At 60.1% G+C, this 16175-nt stretch overlaps 1 protein-coding gene across 1 annotated transcript; it reads left to right on the top strand.

The window, feature by feature from the left end:
* Positions 1 to 11991: 11991 nt before the first annotated feature.
* BHLHE41 (basic helix-loop-helix family member e41) lies at positions 11992 to 15853 on the top strand. The gene is made up of 5 exons (XM_068142871.1): positions 11992 to 12157; positions 12371 to 12434; positions 12684 to 12791; positions 13092 to 13203; positions 13320 to 15853. Exons 1-5 carry the CDS (start codon positions 12015 to 12017, stop codon positions 14285 to 14287), a joined length of 1395 nt encoding a protein of 464 aa, XP_067998972.1. The 5' UTR covers positions 11992 to 12014; the 3' UTR covers positions 14288 to 15853.
* The last annotated feature ends 322 nt before the right edge of the window (positions 15854 to 16175 follow it).

The raw sequence follows: 16175 nt of genomic DNA, 5'->3' as shown, positions 1-16175 counted from the left end.
TCCAACCTAAGCCTCCCCTGGTGCAGCCTGAGTCCATTGTGTCCTCCATTTCCTCAGACCAGTGACCTGTCATGGGAAAGGATTCTTGAGGACAAGAGGCCTCGGGTGCTGCCAGAGCTCCCACATGTGCTCCAGCAGATGGTGAAGAACATTCCTCTCTGGCTGCCCTGGGTGTTGTGTTCTCTTGGCTTAGCATTGGCTCCTCTGGCTCTTTTGCAAGGTCTCTGAGGGACCACAGCAGCTTTGCAAGCACAGGCTGGGTCCCTACGGACTGGCACCACCTCCCCTCCTAGGACAGCCTCAGCCAGCCCTGGAGACAGGTGAGACACAGCAGGATGGAGGCTGGCAGTGAGCTGTGCTGGAGCTGGACGGCAGCTGCTGGGGAATGGTCTGAGGGCTGCCTGGGGACTGCCTTGGGTTAACAATGGCCTGTGACAGAGAGGGAGGAGTGCATGGGGACACTTCCTGGTGACACAGACAGCGGGGGCTGCTCAGCCAGGGGCCCTGGCCTCGCAAACAGGAAGAGCTGCCTGGCCCTGAGGATGGGAACAATGGGAATAGGATGGATCCCAGTTGTGCCAGATGCAAGGTTCGGCACGCAGGGCTGAAGGGGGATGAGGTGATTTGGCTGCTGACAGGGTTGCTGTGAATGGTGGAGAGAGGCTGCTCCAAGCATCACCTGAGGCGTTCGTCAGTACTTGGTACCATTGCTACTGAAGAGGAGCAGGGGTGCACCCTGTGGAGAGGCTGCCTGCAGCTTTATCCACCTCCGCTCCAGAAAGACAAACTGACTGCAGCAAGCATGAGGGAGTGTTGGCAGGGGGCTGGCAGGGGGCTGGAGACCTCAGCTGCCAACAGGAACCCCAGAGTGACTGCCTTGCTCAGGCTTGCAGCAGTAAGGGTTAGAGAGGACACCACAGGTCTACAAATATCTCCTGTTAAATCTAAAACAATGTTGGCAGAAGGACAAATGGCCACAGACAGCCATGGGTGCAGCTCGCCTGGGAAGCAGAGGAGGGTTTCTGACCATGGGAGCTGCAAGAGCCACAGCTGGCTGTGGGGACACTGCCCTGCCAAGGTGTGAGTCACACTGTGTGCCATGGAGGTGCCTCCCCTCCCAGAGCCCCACGGTGGGCAAGCTTTCTGCTCCCTCCTGCTCCTACTAGTGCCCAGCAGCCACAGGAGGGGGCCAGGCTGCCCACCCCTGCCCACTGCTTTGGGGCTTGGCACAGACTGGCTCCTTCACTTGTTAATGGCACTTCTTTGGATTGCACAACTGGAGGCCTGCATCAGGAAGCAGCTTTGGGAGGTCTGGGATTTGGTGGTGGTGTTTGGGGGGTTTGGGGTTTTTTGTAGGTATTCTTTGTACTTCTGTAGCACCCTGCATCTTCCCAAGTGCTTCACACACATCCATGACTGAGGTCTCCCCTCAGACCTGGGCAATCATCCTGATGCTCAGCTTACAAGTGGGGAAAGCAAACTGCAGAAGAACAAGTCCTTGCTGCTAGGCTCAGCCCATCAGGGCTGATGCAGCTTTGTGGCTCTAGAAGACAAGGAGAGGTTACAGGATGTGCACAAGGGTCAACAAGCGACTCAGTGGCAGAGCCATGCTGGGAACTCTTCTGGCTACCCTCTTGCTGCAAAGAGGGGGAGAGAGGGGAGCTGCAGGGAGACTGTGTCTGCCCAGCAGAGCAGGAGCCTGGGAAACACCACACTTGAGGTCCAGCATCCATTCTGCCACTGGTTTGGTGGTTGGCATTGCACAGGGGTAGCAGCTTCATTTCAGCAGCCAGTGCCCAGAGTGGGAGGCACAAGAGCAGGCTGCTGGTTTTGACAGAAACTGCCTCCTCTGGGGGCTCTTCAGCAAGAGCTCTCTGCCCAGCCCTTTAGGACAGCAGTGCTGTTTGTAAGGGAATCCTCTGTGCATCCTTCTCCTGGCAAAGCAGCTTGTGCCCAGAGCAGCCTCTGTGCTCTTCTGGGTTGGTCAGTCTGTGGCAGAATTGCCTTTGGGGAGAAGGGGGAAGAGGACCTGAATTTGGTTGGTTTTCCTGCAGCACAATTCTGTCCTGCTACTGCTAGCAGTAATTCCTAGAGCAGTAACATGACTCAGGCTCCTCAATTTCATGGACATTTTGATATGCTAAATGGTGCCAAGGGAGCTCAGTGGAGAATTAAGAGTTCAAATCCCCATGGAACATGGAGTCTGCAGTTAAAATGGTGCTGCTAGATATTAGCAATTAGCAAAAATGATTTTGAAGCAGAGCATTTTAATTAGCTGTGACTGCTGCTCCCTTGGCATCTGTGTGAGCCCCTGCGAGAGCTGAGCTCCTCACCTGCACAGAGCAGCACCTGTGAGACCCAGGGGGCTGTGCAGGGAGCAGAAGGGAAATGCTACTGACAGGGCAAGGCTGAGAGCAGGACCCTCTGAAGAGCACAGTAGCCAAAGGTGGAGGTGTTGTGATTGTCTTGTGCCACCCCCTCTGCCCAAGTCCCTCTGCAAGATGGGGGGAAATCTGTTGTGCAAGGGTGGGCCAGGGGGTGGGAGGGGGGTGGATGAAGCTGGCACTGACTGACATGCAGAGAGCAAAGCCCTCGAGAGGCTGCAGCAAGGAAGCCCAGGTGAGGATCCAGCAGAAGGTGTGGGCATGCCTGGGGTGAATTTAAAGGTGAGCAGGGAAGGGCCAGAGGAGCAAGGGCTGTGGTCAGCACTGCATCCAGGACTGGGATCCACTGCCACAGGAGATGGCTGAGACCAAGGGCTCAGGAGTCTGATAGCAATGGGGGCGGGGGGGACACACACACATTTCTGAGGGCTGGGGCTGTCCCTGGGGCTGTCTCAGCTGAGAGAGTCATGCAGAGGGAGATAAACCTCCCAAGGGCAGTAGTGGAGTCCCCGATGGTGGGCAGCTTCAACACTCAGCTTGGGCAGGCTGCTGGCCTCTCAGCTGCACCAGCACCTAGCAAGGTTGGAGCAGATGGTCCTTGGGGTCCCTTCCCACCTGGCACCCTGGGGTTCTGTGAAACCAGAGCTCTCCCTGGGACACACCAAGTGTTAAATGTTTAGGGGTAGGAAAATACTTCCCTGTAGGCAAGTTTTGTGTTTCTCCTTCTTCCAGCCTTGCAGCACCTGGCAGCTGGGTGCCTCCAGAGACCAGAGAGGGGAGCAGACCAACTGGGAGCCCAGCTGAAGGCAGCAGTCCCGCTGGGGAGAAGGCATGTGAGGAATTCTAATTCCCTGTGGACATGTGACCCAAATTGCAGCGGGAATTTGCATTCCTGCCTCTGTTTCACATCTTCCCCCATGCATGGTTAACACCTGCACGGGGGCTGGGAAGCCTTGCCGAGAGCAGCAGCTCTGCCACCTTCTCAGAGGAAAGCAGAGGAGGAGTTACAAAGCAAACAGAAAAGTTGAGGGCAGTCAGAAAGGTGTCAGGACAAGGGGAAAGCTCAGCCAGACAAACCCAACCTGCCCACAGAGCAATCAGCTGCCTTTGACATCCGAGCTGGAGCCTCTCCAAGCGCAGCCCTTCAGCAGAGCTTGAGGAGGAACAAAGGGGGATGGACACAGACTGGAACCCAGGAGGCTCCATGTGAACATGAGGGGAAAAAATTCTTCCCTGTGAGGGAGGCAGGGTCTTGGAGCAGGCTGCCCAGAGAGGCTGTGGAGCCTTCTCTGGAGCGTTCCAAACCCACCTGGCTGTGTCCCTGTGGGACTGACCCTGGGTGGCCCTGCTCTGGCAGGGATGGTCTCCAGAGCTGCCTCCCAAGCCCTGCCCTGCTGGGATTCTGTGAACAGCGTGGGGCCAATGTGAGCAGCAGCAAAGCTGTCTGCCACTGGCACACCTGCTGCAGTCCCAGCTGCAGCACCAAGCACGTGGCCGTGTGCGGCCCCTGGGTGCTGCAGAGGGCTTGCAGGTCTGTGAGGTGCCTGCTGCCAGGGCAGGGGCCAAGCAAACCCTCACTAGCAGCAGGCAGGGGCCAGGGCTCCATCAGCCCCAGGGGCATTCACCCAGGACCAAAGCCTCTCTACAATGGGGAACAAGTCACTTTCACCTCTTCTGCACAAGACAACCAGGACAAAAATGCCACAGCTGCAATCCCTGCCTCGGTGGAGCACCGGCAGCTCCGGTGCCCAGCCCTGCCTGGCAGTGCAGCTCCCCTGCAGCCACAGTGTCCAGCGCCTGCAGCTGGCTCAGTGCAGCTGTGCCCAGGATCCCTGCTTGGAGCACCCTGCCTCCAGGATGAGGTGCTGGGTGGCTGTGGGCCTGGAGAGTGACCCCAGAGGTGGCTTCTGCCCTCACGCAGGCTGCCTGGCTGCCAGCGCACACAGCCCCGATTGCGACACGGCCGGGCCCTGGCAGTGGCTGCTTTTATTCATCCTCCTCAAAGGCTTAAATAAACAAGAAACAGGTTAAAAACAAAATCCTGGCTCCAGCCCCTTCCTGAGCTGGCTGCTCCACCATGGCTTCCTCCCTGTGCATCAGCTCTCCCCTCCAGAGGAAGGAGGCACCGTCCTGCAGCTGCCCTGTGCCTGGCTCTGGTGTGAGGGCCAGGCCACCACCACTGCCCTCCCGGCACCATCCTCAGCACTCCACCTCGGGTGGGAGCTCTGCTGTGCCACTGGGAGCTGGGGCACCTTTGCCTGCCCAGGCCACGAGGACACAGGGAGGCTCTCTGTCAGCTGGGCAGCAGCTCCACAGAGAGGCATTTCCGAGGGCATGGATCCCACACAGCTCTGCAGAGCCCTCACCTGCAGGGGCTGATTCTATCCCACCTGCAACCTGCCATCAGCACCAGACCACAGAGTGGAGGCTGGGAAAGCCCTCCAAGGGCATCAGTCTGACCACCACTCCCACACCATGTCCCAGAGTGCCATGCCCACACCTGTCCTGAGTGTCTGCAGGGATGGGGACTCCACCACCTCCCTGGACAGCCTGTGCCACGCACCCCCACCCAGCTCAGCTCCCGGGGCAGGTCTGGGTGGCACCTCACGGTGCCTCTGCCCTCCAGGGAGCACTGTCGGTGCCAGGGCTTCATTGCCTTGCTGGAGACTCCAGCACATTAGTGGCTTTGCAGAGAGGCTTGTGCCATACAGCAATGCCCACGAGCAAGACCTCCCCACGCAGCCCTGGAGTACTGTGCAGGGCTCTGTGGGCTGAGCTGTGGCCATGGGGACCAGAAGGTTTGGGTGTTTTTATTCCTTCCCCATTTTGCAGACTGCCATCATAACTGGGTGGGGGCATGGCAAAGGGTGGCCTTGGTGCTGGTGATGTCATGCCCTGCTCTTTGCCAAGGCCACCAGCAGCCATGAGAGGTCTGTGTGTGGGGCCTGGGCTGCTGGGTGTTTTGAGAGGGTGATGTGGACCTTCAGGGGTGTGGGGAATGATGCAGCTGCAGTCTCAGCAGTGCCTGCCTGGGAGCCAGGAGTGCCTGCTGACCAGGCTGCCCCCTGGCAGGGCACCCATGCCTGGCCATGCTGCCAGGGACAGTGGGTGCCAGCATGCCCAGCAGTGGGCCGTGTGGGTGGCCCAGCAGTGTCCCCATGGTTGCCAACCCACCTTGAGCTCTCCTTCTGGCATCCCCCTACTTTCTTCCCAGTAAGAAGGGCTCCTCCCCACCAGTGCCACCAGTGCCATGGCCACTGCTGCCCTCCAGGGCAAGACACTGCCTCTGAGGAGGATCCTAGGTGGCTGCTGCCCTCTCAACATGGGAGGTTGGGGCCAGGGTGGGCTGGGTGGGCAGGGGCTCATTGTCAGGATGTGCCTGGGGCACAGTGCTGTGCCCAGCCCTGCTTTCTGACCACAGAAAGAAAACATTTGCCCAGCCACAGCCCAGCCCCTCGCCACGCTGGAGGCCTGGCTGCCAACAGCACCAGGGGCTGTGCCAGGCCTCCCTGGCAGCACGCAGGGGACAAGGCTGAGAGGCAGCTAGATGAAGCTGGCTCTTGGAGCCTCCTGAAATCCGCCCTCCCAGAGGCAGCTGTCTGGAGCACTGCTCAGCTGAGGGCAGCAGAGCCTCCCTGGGCAGGGCTGGGCTGCCCACCACGGCTGCCCACATGCAGCTGGGCACCATGCACAGCTGGGGCCAGGTCTGGGCTGCAGCAGCTGCCTGGTAAAGCAAAGGGCAGAGGAGTAACAGGTGGGGAAATGACCTCTGCCTAGCAGGGTCTGCAAGAGCTTCAGTGTCAGCTGCAGCCTAGGGCAGCTCCCCGTGGCCCTGCACATGCCAGGGAGCACTGCCAGCACAGGTGACCATCCCTGCCCCCAGCTCCAGGAGCAAAGGGCACACAAGCACCATGGCTGAGGGGGCATTTCCCTTGGTGCTAGGGCCAGAGCTATCCTGGATACTGGATAACAGTGCCCACCAGCCATGCTTGTCCTCTTCCTGGAGTGCCTGTGCCTAGCTCTGTCCTGTTCTGCTTGTGACCTGGGGCTGGACTGCAGCTGGTCCCCCCTTAGGTCAGCATGGGACAGCTCAGCTCCCTGCCCAGTGCCATCTGCTTCTGTGCACCATGCAGGAGGCTTCCCTGTGTCTGCACACTCCGGTAGCTCTGGGGTGGTGACAGAAGCAGTTAGGCACCAACAGATCCTCTGACCTCTCTCCCCTTGTCCTTCCAGCTGGAGAGCTCAACCCCCCCAGCTGCAGGCCCTTGTGCACCCCTGTGGTGTGGCCTGAGCACAGCTTCAAGCAGGTGGTCTGCAATGAAACAGAAAACTCCACTTCTGCCACTAAAGGTCAACCAAACTGATGATGAACTCAGAGGCTCTCTTGCTGGAGTCCTCATTCATAAAGCCTCTGGATCTTCTTCCCTGGACCCAGGAGCACTCAGCTGACAGGAGCCTGGGTCTCTGCTCAGAGACAGCCTGCCCCAAGTACCACTTGTACCCCAAACCGCTCACTGGGCTTTCCCCTGCCTTCTCCCCTCCCTGCCCGTGCCTGCTCACACCCAAGGGTCTGGGGTGGGATGGTTGCTGTTTCACAGAGGAAGGTGATTGTCCTGCCTGTCCTGCACCCCTGGAGTTAGGAGAACCTCCCCCACACACACTTGCCCTCTCAGCCACCTCCTTTCTCCTGAGGGAGCTCAAACTGTCAAGGCTGTAATAGAGCCAGCAGGCAGAGAAGGAGGGGAAGTCTTTCAAGCAGTGATGAATGACACATTCCAACTCACCTGTAATTCCAGAGAGGCATTGTCCTGTCTCCAAACATTTGTGCTCCTCTTGCTCACAGCCTTCTGCTCCTTGCTTCCCTTTCAGGCACACACTGAGTGCTCCCAGGGTGCCCTCAGGTGTGCCTGCAGCCTGCTGCAAACCTCTGGAGCTAGCAGTGGGGCTGGAGGAGTTGTGCTTCAATTTGTCCCTAAGGTTTGTGCTCCCCTGGGTGTTCTTCCCCAGCACATTTCCCAATGGGCCTCAGGACAGGGTGGGATTTTGTGCCAGGACCCTACTGTACTCTGTGTGCCACCAGAAACATCCAAGCCAGCCCTGGGTGCCCTGACACAGAGGGTCCTGCAGGGCTGCTCTGGGGTCACCCTAAAGCTTCTCACTCTGTTCTTTCTGCAAAATACCCCAGACTGGCACTAAAAGCAACAAAAGAAGTACTTCTGTGCCTGATCCCAGACTCTCTCCTCCCAGCCTCCACAGAAGGGCACAGTGGAGTCCTTAAGTTTTCACCACAACGGTGAGGAAGAGCTTTGCTGCTCCTGAGACCCCCAAGAGGCCTGGAACAGGCTGGGTGTTGCCGCCTGATGCAGTCCCAAGGAGCAAACCAGCTGAGTGGAAGAGTCTGCACAAAGCCCTTCAGGCTGTGGTCACATGGAGATGGTTTAGGGCTCCCAACCACCTCACAGATCTGCTGGAATGCTCTGGGCTCAGTGTCTCTCCCTTGAGCTTTGTGCAATCCTCCCATACCTCCTAGGACTTGGAAGGAGAGGACGTCTCTCACTTGGCCATCTGGCACTGGTGTGCCAGCAGCTGAGCCCCAGGGTGCTGCGTGCAAGTCTGCAGCTCCCAGGCTCTGCAGCTCCCAGGCTCTGCAGCTCCCAGGCTCTGCTTCAGACAGACTCAAGCACAGGAGGCAGTGCAGCCCCTCGATGAAGGGCCTCTGTTTCCCTTGAAGCACATCCTCAAAGGGAAGGTCCAAACGGAAGGGGGTAAGCACAGCTCCTGATGTTTCTCTCCCAGCTGCACCCAGGGGCATGAGGACAACATCACACCCAGCTTCGTGCTCCAGGGCCCTGTTTCACCCAGCTGACTTTGCCAGCTGAGGCAGTGTCTCCACACTCCTGTCCTCATGTCAAGCTGAGGAGCTAAGCCACCATCAGCCCAAGTGCCAGTCTAGCTTGGCTGACCATCTCTGTTCTTATCACACGTTGCACGTGGCTGAGGAGTGCCTCTGTGACCAATGTCACCCTTCCACGGGGTCTGTAACAGGCCCTGCATAAAACTGTGGCCCTGGCTCTGCCCCCATTTCCCCATTCTGCAACCCTGCAAAGGCTGCAGCACACCACATGCCATGCCCTGGCCCCACCACCTTCCCCAGCAGCTCCCTTGGTTCCTACTTCTGGCCTTGGCTGGATTTTGCATGCTGCTGTCCCCCTCCTTTGACACCCAGCAGGTGTCTGTGGCACTCCCTGAGATGCAGCTTCTCTCTTCCCCCCACGTCAGCCACAGGGACTCCTGGTGACCCAGGAGCTTCTCACCAGTGTCTGCTTCCTGGCCAAATGCTCTGCTGAAGCCCATGGCTGAAGCTACTTGGCAAACCCCTCTGCCCCTCACAGAGGTTTTGGCTTCCCATTAAACAGAGAGAAATAGTTGCTGGCTCAGGAGGCCTCTGCACCAGAGGCCACCAGGACCTGGGAGTCTGGCCAGGAGAGTTTTTGTTACGTGCATGCTCTGTTCATGCTCCTCCTGCTGGGCTCCAGGACAGCTGGACCTTGTTTCTGACCCAGCTCAGGTTTTCATGTGCGCTCATTTCATCTCTGGCCCTGGTCTCAGCTTGGCCCTCCCATGACTAGAAGTCTGTTAGCAGGTCAATGGCCAAGCTGTGCTGGGAGGCTGCAGTAACATCCTGTACTCAATCAAAACCATCCAGACCCTTCAGTTGAGTCCTCCTCACCAGTGGCCAGCTCTCTGACACTTGGCTCTGGTCACACAGCCAGCCCAGAGGATTCACTCTGCTCTCTCTGGAAGCAAGCACTCACTGCCAGAAGAGCTGAACCCCCTGAGCTGGCTCCCAGGCACCTGCTTCAGAGCCACTCCCCTGGTTAAGGACTGAGCTGAGCTGAGCAAACCTCCCAGCGGTGTTGTGCTCACAGACCCCAGCTCCTGCACCGCCTCCTCTAGGGCAAACGGCCTGATCCCAACCTCCTGCAGGCTGCAGATCCTGGGGAGCTGGTCTTCTGGCTGGGGGTGGTGTTCTGCCTGGAGCTGGTGTTGTGGCTGGTCCTTGTCTGTAGCAGGAGGCTGGTTTCCTCCTGCAGTGAGCTGCAGACCTTGGATGTCCTTTCCTGAGTGATTTCTCTTGGTTTCTTAACTCTTTGCTGTGGTTCACCCTGGCTGACAAACTGCCCAGTGCCTGTCTTGTGCCTCTGGACTTCTGCAAAACTTCTTTTCCATTACAGCCACTCTGCTGATCAGCTCTTTGGTTTTAAACTGGGAGTCTTCCAGGAGGCTTTCCACCCTCTCTGTGGACACTGAGGCCTTTTACCCTTGTCTGCAGGTGACCTCTTGTAAACTTCTCTTAGAAGCTTCCAGATGTGGCTGGAACTCCTTTTGCAGTCTCCAGCTGTCTCAGCTCATGTTTTGCATCTTTTGGTCATCTTCAATTTCCGTTCCCACTTGGTTCCAGAGGAATCCCAGGATCAGGACTTCTCCTAGAAGCTGACTCCAGACATTGTTTCCATGATTTGAAGATTTGCATGTTGACCCCAAGAGGATGAAACTGGCAAAATGCTCCAGCAATGCTCCAGGTGCTGCACACAGGAGGTGCTCCAGCAATGCTCCCACCCCAAATATAGCCACAGAAACCATGCAGAGCCCTGCCTGCCTTCCTGCCCACAGGAGGAATCAGCTGGAGGAAGCTGCCTGCTCTCTGGGAGTCCAGGCTCTCTGAGCCAGCACTCCTCCAAAAGGTCCCCATCGGCTTCACCACAGGGTTAAGCTTCTCCTTTTATCTGAGCTGTGCCTCCAGTTTTCTGGATGGTTTCTCAAAGAGCAGGCCAGTCAGGAGGAGGGGAATTTGTCTCTCTTAACTGACTAGCAAGACATAGTGTAGCTCCATCCTAGATGTCCAACATGGATGTCTGAGAGCAACCAGTGCCCATGCTGCATGGCTAACTACTGCTGGCACACAGAGTCATTTGGGTTGGCAAAGCCCTTTCAGCTCACCCAGCCCAACCATTCCCTAACTCCTCCAGGGCTGGGGCTAAACCATGGACCTCAGCACCACAGCTCTGCCTCTCTGAAGCACCTCCAGGCATGGGCATTCAGCCACCTCCCTGGGCAGCCTGTGCCAGGCTCTGAGAACCCTTTCAGTCAAGAAGTTTCTTTGCTGTCCAACCTAAACCTCCCCCAGTGCAACTTGAAGCCATTTCCTCCCCTTCTATCACTTGTTCCTTGGGACACCAGGGGAGGTTTAGGTTGGACATGGAAAGAAACTTCTTGACTGAAAGGGTTCTCAGAGCCTGGCACAGGCTGCCCAGGGAGGTGGCTGAATGCCCACCCCTGGAGGTGTTTCAGAGGGGCAGAGCTGTGGTGCTGAGGGCCATGGCTTAGCCCCAGCCCTGGAGGAGTTAGGGAACGGTTGGGCTGGGTGAGCTGAAAGGGCTTTTCTAACCAAACGATTCTCTGACTCTGCTCCATGGCTGTGTGGGGCTTGCCTCTCTCCTCCGGGGGGGCTACTCGCTCTTTTCCGGGCACCCCACCCCCCCAAAACCCCTCCGCTGCTGCGGGAGACTGGAACTGTTCCCCAGGAATCGGAGGGGCCATGCAGCTCCGAAGAGTCGGCGCTGCGAGCAGGAGCAGAGGCAGGGCCGGGAGGGGGACACAAACACATCCCCGTGGATCGCCTCTGCTGCTGCTTCCCTCCGGGAACACCGGGAGAGAAACCTCCTGCCTGGCCCCGGGTGGGGGTCTGGAGCGGGCGGCTGCTCTCCTCTATCCCCTCGGCACGGGTGTCCGGGGGCCCTGCACACACGCCACACATCCCCCCCATTTCCCTACCCCCCTCCATTTCCCTGCACCCCCCAATTTCACTGCAGCTCCCCCCCCCCCCCCATTTTCCCGCGCACCCTCACGTTGCAGGGCTGCAGATGCCCACGGGCAGAGACAGGGACACGCAGGGACACGGAGAGAAACAAACACCCCATTTTCTCAAGGGGAGGGAGGGGAGCATCACTCCCCCCCCCCTCTATTTGCTGGCCTGGAGGGTTGCCCATCAAGGGGTACCCCCCTTGTACCCTGTACCTCCCAGACCAAAGGGTGCCCGGTGCCTGCCGGTGCCACCGGGTGCCAGTTCCTGTTCCCGAGGCGGGGGGGACAAGGCCCTCCCCGGTGCTGCCGGCGGCAGTGATGTGGCAGCAGGTCCGGGTCACGTTGCCAGCCCTGTGCTCGTACCAGCGTGAGACAGGATTACGGAGGGGGCTGGCGGGGGCGGGGGGGCGGCAAATCCTGCCCCAATGTCACCCTCCCCACATTAAGGGACAGCAGCAGAGACACCCCCCCCCCACCCCATCCCCCGCCCATCAGCAAAGGCAGAGGAGCTACCGTTTGCGGATGGGGGTGGGGGGAGGTCCCCGCTGCCCATCCCGTTAAGCCACCCCTCCCTCCGCTCGGTCCTTCCCCCCCCCCCCCCTCCCGGTTCCGCCCCCGGTGCGCACCGCACGTGAGGAGGGTGCGGGGCTGGCGGCGTCGGCTTTGCGGGGCGAGAAGAGCGGCGGAGACAAGAGGTGGTTTTTTTTTTTGGGGGGGGTTGGGGCTGGGGGGGTGGGAGGGTGGGGGGGACACAGACGCGGCTGCATGTGCGGCAACGTCGGATCTCCCCAAGAACGAGCTGAGCATCCCGGTGAAGCTGAAGCAGGCGACGGCAAAAGAGCGGAGATGGATGAAGGAATCTCCCGTCTGCCCGAGAGGCAGCTGCTGGAGCACAGGGATTTTATAGGGTAAGGAGAAAAGGGACCGAAGCGTCTCCGTCTCGGTGGATTTTTTGCTTTTCTGGATAAAAAAAGTGTTGCCAGACGGCCCTCCGGTGATGCGCGGGGCTCGCCCCCCGTGCCTGGATCTTCCTCCTGTTTGACCACCGGAGGACATGCCAGCTCAGCTCTCGTTCTTTTATACCGATCCTGGAGCTTTTGCGTTGTATTTTTCCCCTCCAGGCTGGATTATCCTTCCCTCTACATGTGCAAACCCAAAAGAGGCGTGAAGAGGGACGAGAGCAAGGTAGGAGTAAGTGTTTGGGGCTGTCCTGGCTTCACTGGGGTTCGCTGATTTTTTTCGCTCCCAAAAACATCCCGAGGAGGGGGGTTGGGGTGGTGGGGTGCGCTTTAACCCCCCCGAGTTTCAAGCGGGTCTAGGAGAGGGTGCCCGGGCGGTACCGAGCGGCGTGCGTCCGGCACGGCGTCTGTTTGGCTTCGCTCCCGCGCCCGGGGACTCGAGTCTAACGCCCGGCCTCCCCCCGGCGCTCGCCAGGAAACGTACAAACTGCCCCACCGGCTGATAGAGAAGAAACGGCGGGACCGGATCAACGAGTGCATCGCCCAGCTGAAGGACCTGCTGCCCGAGCACCTCAAGCTGACGGTGGGTGAGGGTCAGCGGCTGTGCGGGGCTGGGCGACCGGGGCTAGCATCGGACCTGGCGGAGTCATGTCAGGGCTGGACTCGATGGTCCGAAAGGGCTTTTCCAGCCCGAATGGTTCCTCTGTACATGCGCAGGCAGTCCGCCCGCTTCACGGCCCCCGGGGTGGCGGGGACGCGGGACGCCAGCCTGCCTTGCCCCACGGCTGGCAATGGCACGCCCCGGGGACCCCTTTCCCCGGAGTTACGGCGCTTGGTGGGGGCCAGAAATGGTGCCGAGCCGCCCCCTTCGCTACCGTTGCAGACGCTGGGACACCTGGAGAAAGCGGTGGTGCTGGAGCTGACTCTGAAGCACTTGAAAGCGCTCACGGCCTTAACGGAGCAGCAGCACCAGAAGATCATCGCTCTGCAGAACGGTGAGCGGGGCCGGGGGAGGGGAGCCGCCGCGGGAACGCACCGGGGGCCGGGGGAGGCGCGGAACCCCGCAGCGGAGCCGCAGGCAAACGCCGCCCGCTCTGGTCCGACCCCGCAGGGGAGCGCTCCATGAAGTCTCCGGTGCAGGCCGACCTGGACGCCTTCCACTCGGGCTTCCAGACCTGCGCCAAGGAGGTGCTGCAGTACCTGTCCCGCTGCGAGAGCGGCGCCCCCCGCGAGCAGCGCTGCGCCCAGCTCCTCGGCCACCTGCACTCCGTGTCCGCGCAGCTGCTCCCCGGCCCGCCGCTGCTGGCCCCGCCGGGCCCGCTCAGCAAGGCATCGTCCTGCTCCCCGCCCTGCGCGCCGGGACACCGGCCCGAGGGCCAGGCCAACTGCGTGCCCGTCATCCAGCGGACTCACGCCGAGCCCAGCGCCGAGACCGACACGGACACGGACAGCGGCTACGGCGGCGAGGCCGAAGCGCGGCCCGAGCGCGGCGCCGCGGCGGCCGGGGGCGCGCTGCCCGCCCTCAGCATCAAGCAAGAGCCGTCGGCGGACGAGGTCCCCCCCGCTCCCAAACGGCTGAAGCTGGACCGCGGCGGCAGTCCCCTGCCCGGTGTCCCGGGGCTGACGGCGCGGGGGGCCGAAGCGGCGGCGGCGGCGGCTCTGGTGAGACCAGACGCGGCGCTGCTGGGCTCGCTGATGGCTCTGGGGGCGGGCGGCGGAGGCCCCTTCGGACAGCCGGCCGCCCCTTTCTGTCTGCCCTTTTACTTCATCTCGCCCTCGGCCGCCGCCTACATGCAGCCGCTGCTGGATAAAGGCGGCCTGGAGAAGTACCTGTACCCTGCCGCCCCCATCCCGCTGCTCTACCCCAGCATCCCGGCACAGGCAGCCGCCGCCGCCGCTGCTGCCGCCGCCGCCGCCTCCTTCCCTTGCCTCTCTTCCGTGCTCGGCCCCGCCGACAAGGCGGCCGCCGCCGGGCTGCCCCCAGCGCCCCACCTCCCGCACCCCTTCGCCACCGCCGCCGAGCCCGCCGAGGAGCCCGAGCCCTCCGCCGCCGAGCAGCCCGGTGCCGAAGGCCCGTGAGCTGCCGCCGGCCGGGAGCCTCCGTGGGGTTCCCCGCTGCCGCTGTTCTCCGCAACCTCGGACTTGGCCGCCCCGCCGCGGGGCGGGGAGAAGCCGTCGGGGCCGGTACCGGTGCTCCCGGCTTTCCGCGGGGGGCAAGGCGGCATCTGCGATGGCTCAATGGGAGCTGGCGGCATCCGAGAGGGCTCGCCGGGAGCCGGCGCTGGTCCCGGCGCGGCCCCGGACCGGCACGGATGAAATTTGCTACTCAGTATTTTGTTTAATATTGGGCTTTCTGAACGCGTCGGTGTGTTGCGGAGGAAGATAAAAGGAGCAAGGACGCTTCTCGTTGCGCCCCACAAGGTACCGGAGATGTCGCACCTTACTGGGAGGGGGATCGCACAGGGTGCCCGAGTCCCTGCACTTGTTCGGGGGGCTCAGGGTGCGGGCAGGGGCGAGGCGAGGGAGGAGGCAGAGCCCAACACCTCTGCGAGCACTTTACCGGGAACCTAGCCCGGAGCCATGCCCTGAGTCCGGAGCCTGCAGTGCCTTGAGCCCCGGGGGTGGTCTGGGGGCGCAGGGGGGGTCAGGTCCGTGGGGTCGCTTTCTGTCGCTGTGGCCATTTCTGGGTGCCTGGGGCGACGCGGCGCGGCTGTGGTGAGCGTGGTTGTTCCCACGCTGCTTCGTTCAGTCGGGGCCCCAGAGGTGCCCCCCAACCTTGCTGTGTGAAATGAATGTTTCTGCACTGATGCAGCAGAGACCCCCAGCTCCCTTGAGAAAGCACAGAGCAGCTCGCCAGCCTCAGCTCCTGGTTTTATCCCGAATTCCGAGTGACCCGAGCGGGGGCCGTGGGTAACCCCCCAACCCTGCAATCAGAGTCGAGCAGGTCGGGTCGGGGCAAGCCCCCAGGCGGGTCCTCCCCTCACGCCGTGCTCAGAGCCCCGCGATTTCCCTTTTCTAGAGACAACCCAGCCGCCAGATAATCACACGGATACGGCTTCTCTAACGGGGCTGACGAGCAAGGCCTTGCCTGGGTATTTTTAGTTTGTTGCCAAGGTAGCACTGTGAGGGATCTCACTTGAATGTTATGTAAGAGGTGAGACACCAGCGCCTGGCGTCCATCCCCGCTGGTGCCTCTGCTGCTGCTGCTGCTGCTGCTGCTGCTGCTGCTGCTGTTCGCCTCACCCCCGGCCCCGCGGCCCGCGGAGGGCTGGGTGTACAGAGCTGTTATTAACACATCCGATTAACGATGTCCGACATGCTATTTTTGTAGGGAGAAAATACCTGTTCTGATATTTGGAGTTAAATATCCTTGGGGAGGGTTTGCTGAAGAAGTTGCACTTTTGTTACGATGCTTATGCTTGATACAAGCTTATGCTGTCTTAAATTATTAAAAAGAATAAATCCTGTCTGCAAGAAACCAGCTGGTTTAGAACAGTTTAGTATCTGATATATTAGAAATCAACCTTTATATCCAGTATTTTCCAGCACTCCATGAATTCTATTATCTAAATATTTCCACACTATTTTGTGATTAAAAAAAAATAATAAATTCTTACTAAGGAATAAAAACTTTAATACACAAAATGGGGTTGTCTACTACTTACCAATCCTAGGCTAACACATCACCACGAGCAGAGCAAAGCAATTCTACGAGTCTGCAGTGGGCGTGTGGGGCCTCAACGTGCGTGGCTGTGTGGCTGACACAACGAATTTAATGACTCTGCGTGTTTCCAACCCAGGTTTGAGTTTGCTTGGCCACCGTTAGCTCACCTCAGCAAACCCTGGCTGAAGACAACACACTGCAAACAAGCCTGTGGAACACGCCTGTTCCTCCCTCACGTCTGCTCCTTCCCTCTTCTTTGGGCCAAGTCTGACTCCTTGCAGTGAACGTTTCCCAGCCCCGGTC

Source organism: Melanerpes formicivorus, unplaced genomic scaffold (assembly GCF_026170545.1).
Source record: "Melanerpes formicivorus ecotype bairdi unplaced genomic scaffold, bMelFor1.0.p_v2 SCAF_8, whole genome shotgun sequence".
In the NCBI taxonomy this organism is placed as follows: Eukaryota; Metazoa; Chordata; class Aves; order Piciformes; family Picidae; genus Melanerpes; species Melanerpes formicivorus.
The sequence above is the reverse complement of the archived record's forward strand: the minus strand, read 5'-3'. Positions and strand labels throughout refer to the sequence as shown.